Source organism: Arachis stenosperma, chromosome 1, assembly GCF_014773155.1.
Source record: "Arachis stenosperma cultivar V10309 chromosome 1, arast.V10309.gnm1.PFL2, whole genome shotgun sequence".
Classification (NCBI taxonomy): Eukaryota; Viridiplantae; Streptophyta; class Magnoliopsida; order Fabales; family Fabaceae; genus Arachis; species Arachis stenosperma.
In genome coordinates, this window is record NC_080377.1 from 117,848,556 (window position 1) to 117,865,109 (window position 16,554).

At 35.6% G+C, this 16,554-nt stretch overlaps 3 protein-coding genes and 1 long non-coding RNA gene across 4 annotated transcripts; 1 reads left to right on the forward strand and 3 right to left on the reverse strand.

The window, feature by feature from the left end:
• Nucleotides 1-321: 321 nt before the first annotated feature.
• Nucleotides 322-2,753, reverse strand: LOC130967857 (uncharacterized). The gene has a single exon (XM_057892894.1). It carries the CDS (start codon nucleotides 2,402-2,404, stop codon nucleotides 497-499), a length of 1,908 nt encoding a protein of 635 aa, XP_057748877.1. The 5' UTR covers nucleotides 2,405-2,753; the 3' UTR covers nucleotides 322-496.
• Nucleotides 2,754-3,421: 668 nt separating this feature from the next.
• Nucleotides 3,422-6,759, reverse strand: LOC130968545 (uncharacterized). The gene is made up of 6 exons (XM_057893887.1): nucleotides 6,414-6,759; nucleotides 5,901-6,015; nucleotides 5,039-5,710; nucleotides 4,755-4,866; nucleotides 4,231-4,290; nucleotides 3,422-3,779 (listed from the first exon to the last, which is right to left on the reverse strand). The coding sequence occupies exons 1-5, from the start codon at nucleotides 6,494-6,496 to the stop codon at nucleotides 4,265-4,267; spliced, it is 1,008 nt and encodes a 335-aa protein (XP_057749870.1). The 5' UTR covers nucleotides 6,497-6,759; the 3' UTR covers nucleotides 3,422-3,779; nucleotides 4,231-4,264.
• Nucleotides 6,760-9,054: 2,295 nt separating this feature from the next.
• On the forward strand, nucleotides 9,055-11,471 carry LOC130962809 (uncharacterized). Its single transcript, XR_009079792.1, has 2 exons — nucleotides 9,055-9,233; nucleotides 9,394-11,471. It is a non-coding gene; the product is annotated as an uncharacterized LOC130962809 (long non-coding RNA).
• Nucleotides 9,396-15,088, reverse strand: LOC130962801 (uncharacterized). The gene is made up of 12 exons (XM_057888970.1): nucleotides 14,941-15,088; nucleotides 14,209-14,288; nucleotides 13,716-13,844; nucleotides 13,106-13,406; nucleotides 12,842-12,960; nucleotides 12,222-12,354; nucleotides 11,667-11,743; nucleotides 11,086-11,283; nucleotides 10,512-10,701; nucleotides 10,211-10,389; nucleotides 9,698-9,798; nucleotides 9,396-9,624 (listed from the first exon to the last, which is right to left on the reverse strand). The coding sequence occupies exons 2-12, from the start codon at nucleotides 14,278-14,280 to the stop codon at nucleotides 9,474-9,476; spliced, it is 1,650 nt and encodes a 549-aa protein (XP_057744953.1). The 5' UTR covers nucleotides 14,281-14,288; nucleotides 14,941-15,088; the 3' UTR covers nucleotides 9,396-9,473.
• Nucleotides 15,089-16,554: the final 1,466 nt, after the last annotated feature.

Sequence of the window (16,554 nt, forward strand, 5' to 3'; positions counted from 1 at the left end):
CTAGATATCCTTGCCTAAAGTTCAACTAAAGAGATACATGGATAATTGGTTTCTTGAATCCGTGCAACCACCAAATATTGAAGCAATGGTTGCACCTTAGCTATGCCTCAAGAATGCTCATTTTGAAGGATTCTTAAAAATGCAGCTCAGTGTGACATTACGAAAACATCAGTACTCATACTAGATCTAATAGCTAGGACCTATACTATACTGTTGCTGTTACTATCTTCAGAAGGTGTTGTTAATTAATTAGTCATCTCTAGTGGTAAATAATGCATTGTGAAGAACAAGTGAAATCCATTGATGTGAAGTATATGACCATAACACAAAGAAACAAAGATTTTCAGACTAATCAGTGCAAGGTACATGAGTACAGGATCAAATATCCAAGAATGCTATATGAACACAACCCAACCAAACCATACAATCTCATTATAACAAAATTAAAGGAGAAAAAAAAATACAGCCCCCTTATAATCAACTATCTGATTACAAATCAATTGCACATGTAAACCCCACTCTCCAATTTATGACTAACCTCATAAAAGTCTGTCTTACCCTCAGAGGCAGGCCGTAGACTAACTCCAGAAAATGATTGAGCTCCTTGTAAAGAGAATTTCACATACCCAACCACCTCAATTTCTTCATCACCTTCACTAGAATCTACAGGCATCCTTGCTCTCAACCTTCCAGGAGAGCCCTTTAACGGGATCTCCGAAACAAGCCACCTCACTTCCTTTTCAGTCCTATTCAACACGGCCTTTGGTGAAAGTTTCAACAGTGTCGGGTCAACCGGCAGTTTAAGAATGAATGTAACATCAGTCAGAGGAGTCAGCAAATCAGGGTTTGAAGCATATTGTATCATCACAGAGAGTAAACTTCCAGTATGTCGTTTTATAAGCCGAACCCTCAAAGGCAATGGTGTCAGCCTCGGCAGTAAACTATACTTGATTATCGGTATAGGCTCCTCTGAGGCTGCAGTCCTTACATGAAACATCCCATTACCAAGGCTACTAACACGAGAACTCTGCATAGCAAATCTCTTAACAGCACTAGTTCCCTCAACCCGGAATGAGAATTCAGTTTCCTTATCACCAGCAGTTTTAGGTGGCAAAGTCCTGAGGTAAACAACACCCATCAATCCAACCCTTGCAAGCAATGATTCCCTAAACTCTGCACTAATCTCCTCCGAGATATACATCTCAGGACCCTTCATGCTTGTCACCAAATTATCAAGTGGAGTACCAGCACCACTACCGGCAGCACCCGGTTTAGTTGCAGCATCAGGACCTGTCTGCAACAATTCTAACCCACCTAGACCTTGCGGCTTGGGAGCCTTGGATGGACCCACAAACTCCGAAGGATCAAGCCCACCACCCCAAGCATCATTGAAACCTTCAAAAGCTTCACCAATAGAAACTTGCTCTTGACCAAACTCAACCCCACCATAATTCCCTTCAAACCCTTCAACATTTATCTGCGTAGACTGTGTCGCCTCTGGCGGAGGCAATGTAGTTACCTCAAGCCCCGCCAATGCCAACGTCAAATCAGTAGCAGAAGGATCCTTCGTCTTCTTGAACCCACCCGCAAGATCCTGAGGCTTGTTAATGGCGTCACTGGCGGCAAAAGGGTCCTTTTCTGCCGCAGCCTCCTCCGGCTTTTGCTGCGCCTCGTCCTGATTCTCCGCGGGGGCGGGGGCGGGGGCAGGGGATATGGCAGCTGCGATCTCATCACCGGCCTGGAGCGTCTCCGCCGGAAGCTCAAATCGGGTGCCAGAGAAGGCATCGATCGCGGCCTGTTGCTCGAGAGAGTGGATCTCGACGGCTGACCAGGTGTCGGCTCCGCGGATCTTGTTCTCGGTGTCAACGGCAGAGTGGACCATCTTGGCAATAGATTCGCCGTGCAGGGTGGCGAGCATGGCGGCGAGTCGGATATTGCTGACGCCGCGGAGGACGATGTCTAGCGCCATGTAGATCTCAGCGTACTTGCGGCTGAGCTTCTCCGGCGTGACGTCGACGCCACGACAGGCGGTGACGACGACGCTGACGGCCTGGTTGACGACGTGAATGCACTCGAAGACGTTAACGGAGTTATCATGGTCGGCGACGGTTATTCCAAGGACGTAAATTCCGTTGACCAGGCGATACACGATTCGGTAGCGGCTCTCGACGCCGACGATGACCTGGCCGCTGGAGGCGGCAAGGGGGTCATCGCCGATGGACTCTGCTGCGTAGGCGTCATCGGGGACGGCGTTGGGGTTCTTTGCGCTGGCGGCGAAAGCGTGGCGTGTGTGGCGGAAGGCGGAGAGTGCACCGAGGGCGCGTGAGGGTGGGAACCACTCGCGCGTCTGGAGGAGGATGTCAGATCCGTTTGCCGGTTGTAGAGAGAGCGCCAAGCAAGACATTGGCCGTTATAACGGATTTGGATCTGTTAGGGTTGGGTTGGGTTTAGAGATCCAGGTTTTGGCAATTGCAGAAATGAGATTTTGTGTAGCATTCGATTACCATAACTCTAGCTTAATTGGATTATAGAGTCGATAGGGTTCTGATCGAGGTTGAAGGAACGTTTGGCATTCTTGATTTGAGAATTGTAGCTTGGAAGTTGAAGCGGTGAAGAACTGCGTTTTCAAACAGGGAAGAGTGTAGTTGTCAGATGATAGATCAGATCAGACTCAATAATTTTTTTTTTTGGTAGTTAAAACGGGAGCTAGACTCATAGTTTGATTCAGAACAGCTGAGACTCGCTTCAGGAATCTACACCATTTCTTCTTCTTTTTTTCTCAACTTATTGGGCCGAATAGTCCATAGGCAGGCCCATAGCTTGTTTGTTTCAGAGTGAACAGCACCATTTGTAGCTGCTATTATTATTATTATTATTATGGATTTAGCTATTCTAATGATAGTTATTCCGTGTTTATATAACATCTAATCATCACCGAGAGTCTAATTATTTTGCTTTGCTGTATATCATATTGTAGTTTCGTCGCCTTATAAGTTAGGGATAAAGTTCAGCCATAGTCTCAAGTATATTATGAATGAATTATCAGTTCTTCTTACAACGATGCTTAATTTGTCCTTTTTGGAATGAATTTTGATGTTTCATTTGTTCTTCAACAAAACATATTTCATGATCTCAAACCTTGATTGTTATCAACACCAATGAGCTAAACACTTTTATATTCACAAATTAACATTGTTACAAATTACAAGCCCCTCAAATCCTTTTCATTTATTAGATTGCGTACAAACAGCTAAGCAGCTTGGGCATATATTAAACATGTACCAAAGTAGACGTAACATTATAAATGTTTTGTATCTGTATCTCTATGCTGCTACCAATGATAAATTTTCATAGACTTCTCGTGATAGGTAGCTATAAAATCTAGATGTCAAATTAAATAAATATAAGTTGCACCCGAAAGTAAGTATAAGTGGGAGGGAGAAACAGTGTGGAACTTGCATTAAATATAAGATGAATGTATATACATTTGATACGATATGATTTAGTAGGAACTCCTCTAATCCATGTAGCATGGAGGTTGGTTATCCTTATCCTATGAGTATCCACACATTGGTTGGTTTAATCTCAACTCAACAACCACAAAACAGGAGAAGACTACACTGACTCTGCTGCCCCATTGAACAGACTTGGCTAATTGGCTTATTGAATCCCACATATTCTCTGTATTACTATTTTGTCTCGGGACAATTATCTTATCAAACTGGGCCGACAGCACTCAATAGTGACCCTCCTTATGATTCATGAGGACGAGTAAAGCCCTGCACCAAATGCCAAAAACAATCCATTCATGTAATGAAACTCCCCAATTACAAAGCATAACAAGAAAAAAGAATAATCAAATAATATCGTATTAATTTCCATGCATTATCACTGTGCTGCATTATCAGCTGATTATAACATTTCAATTTTGTAAAAATCAAAAGTAAGAATTTTCTTTGAAATGAAGCATAGATGCTATGTTTGGGCGGAAAGAAACATGAAAGCTGTCTGCACGTGTTACTTGTGGAAAAATTCACATGTGAATTAAATATCTTGCTAAATGACAATGAACCATCTGGTGAAGCAGGAAATGGCAGCATTCATTGTCTCCAGCCAAGTTTATATTAAGTATGTAATATGTACTACCTCACAACAAACTCATGTTTGTCTACTTGAAACATTTCAGATGTTATATATAACTGAAACACAAGTTCAAGATTGTAAAATTACCTCTTGAACTGGTTGCTTGAAGCAGCTGTTTAACTCACCTTGAATAAAGCACAAAGGGAACTGCAGTGTAGGAAAAGAAAATACCATTGATTAGCAGCATGGTTTAATATAGAAACTAAGATAGTAAATCTTTAGCATAGAGGTCTAACACAGGCAAAAAGACTACAATGATTAATCTTGTGCCAGAAAAAAGATAGGAGTACAGAAAGTGTGAATATCTTGTGAAAAACTCAACCAGCTATTTAATACCTTATGTTGCTACTATATATAACAATATATTTGTGTTAAATGTGTTCACTATTGATCATCATAATCAAGATTCTACAAATAAAAAGTTTCATGATCTTCTAAAAAAGGTTTATTACTCAACCATAACTCATCACCCGTGTACAGAAAAAATATGGACTCCTAATTTAATACAACATTTTTAACAAGGATATGTGAATAAAGCTAATAGAAGAAAAAAGTAGAGACAAATGTCATGCAGATGAAAGTTTTTAGGACCTGGACGTTGAAAAGCTTACCAATGAGAAAAATGGTCAACAATAGAGCAAGTTTAACTTGAACAGAACAACCTTGTCGAAGTTGCAGGGGACTTTGAAATTGTCTGTGACTCAAACCAATACGCCCAAAAAGCTGCAGAGTAAACAAAAAACTCATTAGCATCTATGAGGAAATCATAAATATCAATTTGTGAACATGTTTCAAAATTGAAGAGCATAAACACAGCATCATAGACATTGAATGATTGAATAAATTCAAATTTTATTTTACATGCATCTATTTCTTAGAACATTATTCATCTAACCTGATTGAACCTAAGACCTGTCCGCATGGCCTGAGGTTCTTCACATTTTTGTTTCCAGAAGAGAGATCTGAATCCTCTCCCTTTTGGAGCTGCATCGACAGTCCATGCAGGTTTAATTCTCTGTTCATCTTCATTGGCAATTACAATTTTCAAAGCACCATATCCTGGTGAACTCCATGTCTTCCTTGTACTACTTGTTCTATCTGTCTGAGAAACTATGTCATCACTATCTCTAGAAACAGCATCTGTTTTTATTTCTATTGCATAATCTGCATCTCTCTTAACAGCAATAACATCCTTCGAAGCCTTTTCACTATCAATGATATCCCACTTGAAGGCAGCATTTGCATTTAGATTTTTATCTTCTATGTTGCCTTGTCTCTCCAAAAATGAGCTTTTCGAGGAAGATGTACCCTGTAGGCATTCATCCTTATTGTTTTGTATGGTCTGAGAAGTTCCGGATAGAAATGCAGCCAAATCATCTCTCTCTTCTTCATCGAGGTTTACCCACTGAAGCGGTTGCTTACCTTCCTCAGAGTAAGATTCCCTCAGCGCTGTTTCAACCTGTAAAATTTGGCTTTCAATGGCGTAAATAAACTGCCTATGCCTGGTGGTTGCAGTGTCGTCACCATGTCGGTAGCTTAGCTGGACAGCTTTCTCAAATTCTTCCAACTATCTCGGCATGTTCAACAAAAGAAAAATTAGGAAGAAAGATTCCAGAAAATAAAGGAAGAGAGTTGAAAAATAGAGAATCTATAATAAGATAATTAAATATTTTTAGTGCAAACATATATATTCAAGTAAGTTAGGGATGAAGAGGAACTCAAAATTAATGATAATAAACAAAAGATTATTGACAAACCTGCCATTTTGCAGTACCCAAAGTAGTTTGCAGCTCTCTACTCAGTTCATAAAATTCCTCAGGTGTTGATCTGTCTCTCTTCTCTCTTAACCATGCCCTATATGTAGATTCCATTCTGCAAAGGAGTAAAGAAAAATGAAATTCACGAATAACAGAAATTACATACTCCGATATACTTCTAAAAGGAGTTTCCAACAAAGAACATAGCATGCTGATGCTGGGGGAAAACTAACAATATTTACCCACATAAAGCTGATAGACTTACCCAATCAGAATATGTGAATCTATGGCATGTTGCTATGCACATCATTTTAAATGCACAGTTACTCAAGCTAGATACTGGTATATGATTAACAATATAAGAAACCAGCTCCATGAACGTTATTTAACATGAAATTCAACGAGTCTCGTGATTGAATCAATCAGAAACAACAAAAACACCATTACACGCAACAAAATAAATATTAAAAAAAGGATATTTTTTTATAATGGAATCGGAGGTTAGGAACGTACATATCAGCTGATTCCTGCACCTCTTCAGCTGCAGAGAAGAAGGCGTCCTTTCGCCATAGATCGAAACTATTAGCTACCAACATCTTCAGAAACAACACAACACAAACCCTCAACGAAAACCAAATCAATCCACCCTCAGAAGGAAGAAAACGAAGCTTAAATCCTTCTAAGCGCAAAGGAAAGTTATATCCGGTGAAATAAACAACACAAGCAGTTAGGTAGGTAGATTCGCTCGTAGATTAGGTTCCTTCTCTCTCTCTCTCTCTTCGAAGTTATGGCGAAGCAAAGCGAAGAAAGAAGAGAGAGAAAGAAACCTTCACAGAGGGAAAAGAGAGAGAAAGACGTTTAAGCGACCCCTGTCTCCTTTTTATTCCGGGCACTGTCTATGCATAACCGGTTGGGTGTCATCACCTGTGGAAGCCTCCACAGTAAGCCGCCTCCATCTATCTGCCACGTGTAAGATCCGATCAAAACCAATAATATTCTTTGACGTGTCAAGTTCTTATTGGGTAGCGGCTTCAGGGAGTTTTTGGGGAAGGTTGGAGGGACTAGAGAGAGGCGTCGGCGGTTGGAGGGAGAAAAAGACAAGAGGCCAGTGTGTTAATGGCTGTTACATCATTGATTCACCAAAGCAATTTCTGTTTTTTTTTTTCTTTTCTTTTTTTTTTCTTTTTTTCTTTCTGCCCCCAAACTTTAATTTAGTAATTTACTCCAGCAGAGTTGTTCAAATTTAAACCAATCCAAATTAAATCGTTCATCTAATTTAATCTAAATCGAAAATCAATTAAAATCATACTAATGTGAATTTGATTTGATTTTATTTTTTGTAAACTGTGGATCAAATCGAATTTTAAATCTACTTTTTATAATCAATTCAAATCACACAGTGTGCTATAATATTATTATTTTATTTTATATTTATAATCATATTTATAGCATGTCCAATTTATTATATATTTTTATATTATTCATATATTATTATTATTTAATACATATTTTATATTCAAAATATGATTTGTTTATTTATTTTAACTAATCTATAATTTTATTTCTATTGTTATATTATCGTTGGTTTTTAAGATATTGTTAAGATTTGTTATGTCATTGTTGGTTATTTAAAATTTAATGTTGAGACTTATCATATATATTTAATTTTTTTAATCTACAAAATCGCAAATTCAATCTAATCTAAACCGCTTAAAATTGGATCGGATCGGATCGGAATTTTTTTAAAAAAATCATCCAATCCAAACCGTACTGCAAGTAAAATTAATATTTGGATCGAATTAATTTTTTATTCAAAACCGATTCAAACTGCACTGCGAATACCCTAGTTTGGTGCAGCCACATAATAGATAATACTTATGAATTTTATTTATTTTCTTACGACACAATATGTGTTGATGGGTCTATGATGAATATTTTCAGTTTCATTGGTAGTTTGGAGTTGGACTTGTGATTTAGCTGGCTATAGTAATGCCATTATGATAAAGGCAATGTTTCCTTCTTTTTTAGGTGGCTTCGTACACAAAATAGACTATAAATATTAATATGATTAATATATTTCTTGCGTTTGAGTCATATATTAACTAATTTCTAAATTAAAAATAATATCCCCTAATATTCTCCTAAAAGATATGTTTAAGAAGAATACGGCCATTTGCACCTAAAATGCATCCTAGTCACACTTCACTTACCAATCTCTTTTACCCTCGAATGTTGGGTGGCCTGAAACGAGAATATGCTTTATTTCATTCTTCTTTATTACTTATCTGATCAGCTTCTATAATTTAAACTTACTTGTTATGAATTCACGAGGTTGAAGGGTTGAATGAACTTATTAGTCTTTTATTCATATTTTAGCATGATTAGGTTTAAACTTTAAATACAAGACTACTGAATTGCTATACAAAGAATATTACACAAATTTTATTATTTTTGCGCCAATCATTTTAATCTGTTAGATACACGAAATATGTCACCATCACAACCGGAAATTTTATTTTATTTGGACACAAAGGAAGAAATAACAAAAAAGCATATATATCGGATCAAAATTTTTTAAAGTGAAATTGATAAAATAGTAAAATAAAAAAATATTTTTAAATTAAGAAATGAGATACATATTTTATAAAATTTATAAAATTAATAGTGATTAATCCTTTACTTTATTATTCTATCAACTTTCTCACTTTAAATGATCCAAATTTAAACCTAAAAATAGTAATCCTTTTTTTGTGATTAAAAGAAAAAGCTATTCATGATTCACATGATGTATAATTTAACAAAGTCAACACACTTGTGAACTAGGAGCGATAAGCCAAAAAGAATCAGGACTGGTGGTGACCAGATTAAACGATGCATATAATTATTGTTAATTAATGTTACTGTTTGGAAGTATTATGTCAATTTTAAGACATTTTTATTGGGTTGAAGTCAAATTAAGACAGCCGAATACTTTAATCCAGATCTACCCTAATTCAACGCAACGTAAGCCCAGGCAACTAGTTATAATAATCAAGACTCTTCCGACCGCACATTTTAAAGGTAGTGCATGCCCCATTTTCTTTAATTTTGTTGGATTTACAATGCGCATGCTTTTTATTTAAACCAACATTTCATTATTGCAACTGCAAGTACTCTCCACCTAGCCATAGCAAAAGAACACGTAGCGCAAATGGTTACAAGAAGCAACTGCTCTGATCTCTAAATAAAACTCTCTAACCATCTACTCTCCACCTACTAAAATAATACATTCTGAGCTGCCCGCGTGGGTAATCAACATCGGCTATAACGAGTGACAAAGCCAGCCCTAGAGGGGTATATTTTTTTGACAATATGTAGTTAACAATTTCATTTACTCTTCATCTTTCTCAAACAAAAAATAATATTTTTGGTTAACTGATTTCTTTGTTTTTTATCATGTTGGCTACAAATCTAGTCGTGTAATATGACTTTTTTTTTACTCCATTTTCCACAGTGCTATCCTAAATCTTCCAAAGAATTTCGTTATCGTTACAACTGGTGTCCGCGTCACAAACAACAATCCATGGTGATCAATTAGCCTCGTGTGTCCTCAGCCATGCACTTGTTTAATTCATTCGTCAACATGTTGACACCATTATGACATGAGCTTGAAACAGAACACGCAATTCGTCTTTGTAGATTCTTAAAATCCATTGCCAATTTTCCATCCCAGCTGCAGTTTTCTCTGACAACGAAGGCATGTGATAATATCAGAATATATATATAAGTTTTTGCAGCAATTCAGTAATGGCCCTCACCTGTAATCAAAATCGCTCTCACCCATGTTGTCAATCATGTCATCAAATATATATATTAGATCTTCAAGAATTTGCAGCTCATTTTCCAAGTTTCCTTGCAACTGCAAAAGAAAAAAGATGAGATAGAAAAAAAGTAATGCAATATATTTTAACTAAGGTAGGATTTTGAAAATGAAGAAATGTTATATGCAACATCTCTGAGTACATTTTTCTCATATTTTTTCACTTTTGATAATAAAAGTGATTGATAAAAACTTTAGAAGAATAAAAATATCTCTTATATCATAAAAAAATTGTACACAGTGATACTAACATCATTTCTCTATGAAAATAGGGTAACAATGAGCTTGCTTAGAGGGTTAATAGCAAGTTTTCTCTCTCTCTCATTAAGGTCAAACTACCAATGCATTGCACACGCGAAGCCTACAATTCAAAACTGTAGAAGGCAGATGACACCTGAAATCTAAAAAATTGAAAACAAGAAAAGGTTAAAATTGGGAGAAGGAACAGTACCAAGGTCTTCGTATTCAGCATGGGACTTCGAGATCTCCGAAGATGGTCCAATAATGGAGAGGGAAGGCCATAATAGAATAGGCTGTGATGGTTGGAGAGCCAAGTACCACGCACCATGTGAGTCGTCCAGTTGGGCGGGCATTTATCCTCAACATAATCAACATCAGAACCATCAATATCTGCAAAATGACAGTTAGAATGTCCTATCTAACAGCACACATAAGCAAGCTTGCAACCAAAAGCACGTTAAATTCTGGAAGGGGGCATTGATTGAGATACGTATACGGCATAATATTAGTACCTAATGGAATGGTATCATATGGGTTGTCTCCTCGCGGTAAGAAACCATAGAAGGTAATTAGATGAGAACTGGAGAAGTTCCCATAGCTTAAGCAGCATTCTTCTCCAGATTTGCATGGTCTTGATAGACGAAATTTCAATGAATTTGTAGTAGCATCTACTTTGCCATAGTGCAAAATATGTGGGCACAGCTGTTGTCAGGTACCAGAAAAGAAATATAAGAGAGAAAACATTTAAAGGGCTCATAAGGTAGCTATGAAGATCAGTGATATTCTTAATAAGAAAAGCCAAATTGTACAATAATCAATTATATTTGTGGAGCACATCAGGCATCATCAAATGGCAATTCTCAAAAATGAAAAACTAGCTAGAAGCAATATATGCCAGCCCAGCTGCAGAGAATGTTCTATTCTTAATTAAGTACTAATCCACAGCCCAGGTATTTTACAATTTGGTTACCTTTTTTTCCGAATACAGCAGCCAATGCACAATACGTAAATAGTCTTTTATCAAAATATTCAATAATGGGAGACAAATAAGGGACAGGAAATGATAAAAAGAGAAGATTTATATACTGAATGATTAAGAAAGCCAGCTATAGGGATCAAGCATGTCGTCAGCTTTCCATCAGGGAACATTATCTTCATGCTATTGGAGTAAAAAAGTTCACAAGCCCATAAAAATTTCTCCCATGTATACAGCTCTACTGGAAATATCTCAGGGAAGTTGTTACACAAAGCAGGGAACAACTCGTCATACTGAGCATGCAGGTGCTGCCACAAAGAAGAAAGAAACAACATTCTCTACATGTCAGCAACCTTTAGCAGCTTTAGTATTTAATGAAACATTGAACAGAAGCATAATTAATGCGTAGGAACATGTTCTTGCAAATTCCAAATGACCTGTATTTATAGCCACTAAATACTTGTGTAAATCTTCTTAGTAGTTTCCAATTCTGGCTTATATTGTTTTTTACTTTCAAAAGCATCCTTAGTTACAACAGATACATGGCTTAACAATATTTCTAACTAAAAAACTCAAGCCCCAACTAAACTACTAAGTTTAGCTTAATTGTTTAACTACACATCAAAGGAAGGCAGAACCTTCAGTTCAGAGCAGATCAAATTAGAGGTCGAAACCTTGGATAACTGATTACCTGTCTTGCTTGCATTATCTCTTCCAACAGCAAGGTTCCATCTAACATTGTAATTGCTTCAATGCCAAAACTCAATCCTGTGAAGTAAAAAATATCAAGGCTATATGGAAAAAAGAGGGAAAGAATAAAGAAAATTCACAGTGGACAGTGCTTTCCATTCAAGGCTGTATATTTGTCATATACTTTATATCTTATTCAGGTATCCCAGATGATTATCCCGAACATCTGTTTACATTTTAAAACCTTGCTCTCCCTTAACCCCAAAAACAAAAAAGGCTCTTTACAGAACCAAACTAACATCCCGCCTCATCAGGCTTAAATGCACAGTAAAGCCACACTAGTACAATGGAAGTATGGAATAAGGATGGAGTAATCAATCTATAAATGAAAACTGAGTTGCATCAGTAGCTATAAAGGTTTCATTCAAAGCCATAGAAACAATTGTAAGGGCTTCAAGTATAAAGGCAAAGCATCACGAAGACCAACAATTTTGGAGATGCATGAAACATTTATATGTTTATGTGCATAATGCATGGGATACTTTAGTAAGATTACCTGTATTGAATTTTTCCGGGAGTGTGTCAAAGTATATTTTGAATTTTGAATTGACGTTGTACTTCTCTTTCATACTCCACAGCAGCAATATTGTTTCTGAAGATATGCCATCAACCTCTTTTAAGACATGATACTGAATTGTATAAGAAGGAAAAATATCAAATATTAGCTGAAGTGCCAAGCATGTAATATTTATCATCTTTAATTTAAAAAAAAAAAAAACACAATGTAAAGTGGAAACTAGGGTAACTTGAAATTATCTCCATACCCTTACCAAATCACAGAAATCAATATCCAATTATGTTGTAAATCTTCCCAACAGAGGCAGCAATTGCTCCCATTTGGTAAAGGTATAGAAATATTTACTAGCAACCTATTTGACATTATTTGGTAAGAAAGAAGCTAAATGATGTGTAAGGATAAAATAGGCATTCATGTTCAAGACTGAAACAAATTGGAACCATGCCAAATTGGAGATAAAACCAATGCTAATGCAACCAAAAAAAAGGCAGATGAACAGTAACCAATAAATATTTTGTTTGCTATGAGTGACGGTTAGTCCATTCTAGATTTCTTAAAGTTGAAAACAACCTGTCTCAACTGTTTTAGCTTTAACATACCATATCAGTTTCACAAACAAGCTCCTCGGAAATGATAATGGAACTAGGAATTTCTAAAGCAATGTCTCCAACTTTGAGATCCTCCCTCGCTATTGCACCACGTCCTGCACCTTGGACATCTGTATATGTTAAGGGGAAAAGAAAGTTGTATCACATTTCCTAAAGATAAAATCCGTGAAAATCAAAGAAATAATCTCTAAAGTCTAAAACCAACTAATAAATGAGTAAGCAATTAAAAAACATATAAATCATAACAAAACTTACAAGCAATTTTTAGCTGTGTCCTTACACCATTGCTTTCTGCCCATTTTATCAGGCGTTCTTCCTGGTCAATACCATGGTCTCTTTCAACTATTCCCTTCACACTATTCTTATCCCCAAAATCAGAAATCAAATCAAGAATTGTTTGTCGTAACAATTCCAGGATATTTGTATGGAGATTTGTACAAGAAGAAAGTGATATGTCAACAAGTGAAAGAATTGAATCAAAAGCCTCTAACTCATTCCTGGGGCTGTAAAACTCCACTAAAGGACATCCATCATCTTCGGCAAAATAAAGTTCCAGCTGCAACTCAATGTATCAATTAATTCATATAAGTTGATGACATCCCCAAAAGTGAAAAATAGAGTAAATAAAGGAGCAACCCAACAAACAATTGCAGTGCGCTGTACTCAATGTTTTCTTGATGAATAAAGCACAAACGCACTTAAATACTTCATACTTGCATATTTCTGGTATTGTAAAGAGAATTATTTGAAATCAAAGAGGAGTGTAAAATCTCTAGGCTACCTCAATCCCCTTACTACAGCTTGTCTTTGACCTAAGATTGATATTGAATAACTGAGTTATTAGGGAAACCAGAAAGGGAAGTACCTCATTTAACTGTATAATTCGCGCAATCTGCAGTAAAACCTTTACGGTAGCATTCACCCAACCAGGCTTTGAGGTACCCTTGAGGTATATTCGTTCCTTGGGTCGAAAACCCTTATTTTCTAGTAATTTCTGAGGAATCATGCAGATTAATCAGTTTTGTAGGACAGATTAGGACTCATACTCAGAACAAAAAGAAAAGGATAAGATAAAGCACACATCGATAATGTGGCTAAATCATGTTAAAAATATATTGCCTTAAAGTTCACACACATGAAGACATATTATGTGTAGTTGGCTGCCTTTTCATATTTGAAATTTCTTAATGAGAAACATCGATAAAGTTACTTATTAGAAATATAAATTTCCTTTAATCATGTCAATCTGACAGCTTTATCCTTATGAATTATGGAAATACTACAAACAAAAAATTATCTATAAGATGTCGAGAAAAAGAAAAATGCAATATTTAAGTGACTCAATATCTGAGTTTTACCTTCTTTTGTTCAAAGAAAAGATCGTTTTCAGATAGTTCAATAACAAGTGAGTACTCCTCTCCAGTATCCATTACTACAGCTGCAACGAATAGTTTGAAATTACAAATTCATCACAATTCAAAATATCTAAAATAAATAATTATGATATCACTCTAAAGTCTAAAGTCTAAACAAAAACAATAGTAATCATTCTTGGCGCCTTATAAATAATACATTTACCATAGACTGCAAAATTTCCAAGTACTGAAGAAACCATACTTAAGTTACACTTATTGGTTATTACTTATTTCCAATTGAAGTATATTCGTATATCGCATTGCGATTTGCCACTTTTCTCTTTGCAAGTACGGATTAGATTCATTAAATTTTCACACATGCAAATCTCAGAAGGCAATACTGAAAATTCTAAAATAACGAAGGAAATACAACAACAAATGAAATGCAATTGGAACACGAAGGGAAAGCAAAAACAATTTAGCTTTACAGCGATTGGTAAACTCGTGTTGCCTAGCAATGGCATTCTACACATTCACAAAAATTTATATATCGTATATTCATATCAGTAAGGAGCAAGTACAAAATGAATTTCTGCGGTGTCTCTGAGTGATAGCAGCGATTTTTAGTTTTTCATTTCTTCATTTTTCCGAAAGCAGTAGTATCATTGGTTGCACTTTCTTAGCAACTAAACACAAAGTCAAATTTCATATCAGAATCGAAGGGGAAAAAATTACCGGAAGGAAGGAGCTGGAAAAGAAAGCGCAACTACTTGAGAGTTGAGAGGAGCTTCGGAAACGGTTAGAAAATTAAGCTAGGCTCGGTTCGTCGTTTTCTAACAGCTGAAGCCGCCAACGAAGCACGAGAGTTTGAGCGGCAAATATTAGTGAGTGACTGAGTGAGTGAATGAGGGAGGAAGGGAAACGTGTTTAGATCAGTGAGCTTCGCGGGATGATGGGCCTGTTAACTGTATAATGAAAATTAATTATTGGGCCACCTAATATTGGGCCTGATGGACTCTAAATTGTAACGGATGCCTTCGGTATTGGGCCACCTAATATAGGATCATGCATGTTAGGAATTAACCGAGGTATGTAAAAAAAAAATAAGCAGTATACCAAAAAATAATAATAATAATAATAATAATAAAATAAGCAAACCAAAGTGAATTGGTATAGTAGTTAGCTTATTAGTCTGTTTAAGCAAATATCAGAAATTTGAATTTCATCTTATGCCCTTAAATAGAGTTAAGTACCATGGTGAATTAGTTCTTAACTTATCAAGTTAGAGAATATCATAAAAATTTAAATAAATAAATAAAATAAGCAAGACTTTTCGCATATAAACTTTTGTAATTTATTTTAATCCCATGAAAAAGATATACTTTTAAAGATGATTGTTACGTACGCATTGCATAGCATGCCATTTAATTACAGTCTTGAGTTTCCAGTTACAACATGAAGATTTTGTAGGCCTTGAAAAAGAAAGGGTTTGAATTAAAGCATTCTTTTAAAGGTTATTCACATTATTGATTAAACAGAAGATAAATGAGAAAAGAATAGAGAGATTTAAAGTAAATATTCTAGTTTAATCTCAATGTATAATGAGGTCTACGTCTCGTATTTATCACAATAATGACAAAATTTTACTATATCCAATTTAAGATTATAATCACCAATACCAAGCAATACAAAGACAAACGAAACAACAATTCCATGCTTCACAAACCAACACCAAAACCAAATCAAATTACTAAGATCAAACAAAATCAAGAAAAAATTAGATCTGAATCTATGTTATCTTTCTTTTTTTTAGTTTACAACTTTTTGTTCATAGACTTTTTCAAATAATCTTTTAATATATCATGTCTTTTTTTTTTAGTAATAAAAAGACTCAAAATTGAATATCAAATACAAACCAAAATAAAAAAGAAAGATACTTAATAGTACAGTGTTTAATTTCTGAATATTCTTCTTAGTTTTTTCAAATCTGGTTCATTTTCTTATATTCAAAAGTTCAGTCTCTATTAGTCATCGCAGTAGATTTAATGCTCCTTAATAGTGTGATCTTTCTTTTTTTATAAACAGCAGTTTTTTCTTTTTTTATTTTTCTCATCTTTCCTTATATATACACAGGAGCTCTTCTATTTGATTAGGTCATTGCATTGAAGACGATTATAGTTGTTGTTGTCTATAATCTTTTCATGATGTTTAGAATTGTTTTTTTTTTCTATTTAGTAGTAGAAACTCTTTTCATATATTTCATATCTTGATTTTAATTAGTTGATTCGTTCTAATCATAACCAAATTAGCATACTAATGTTAAATCTAAAGTTTTATAGCACAATCACT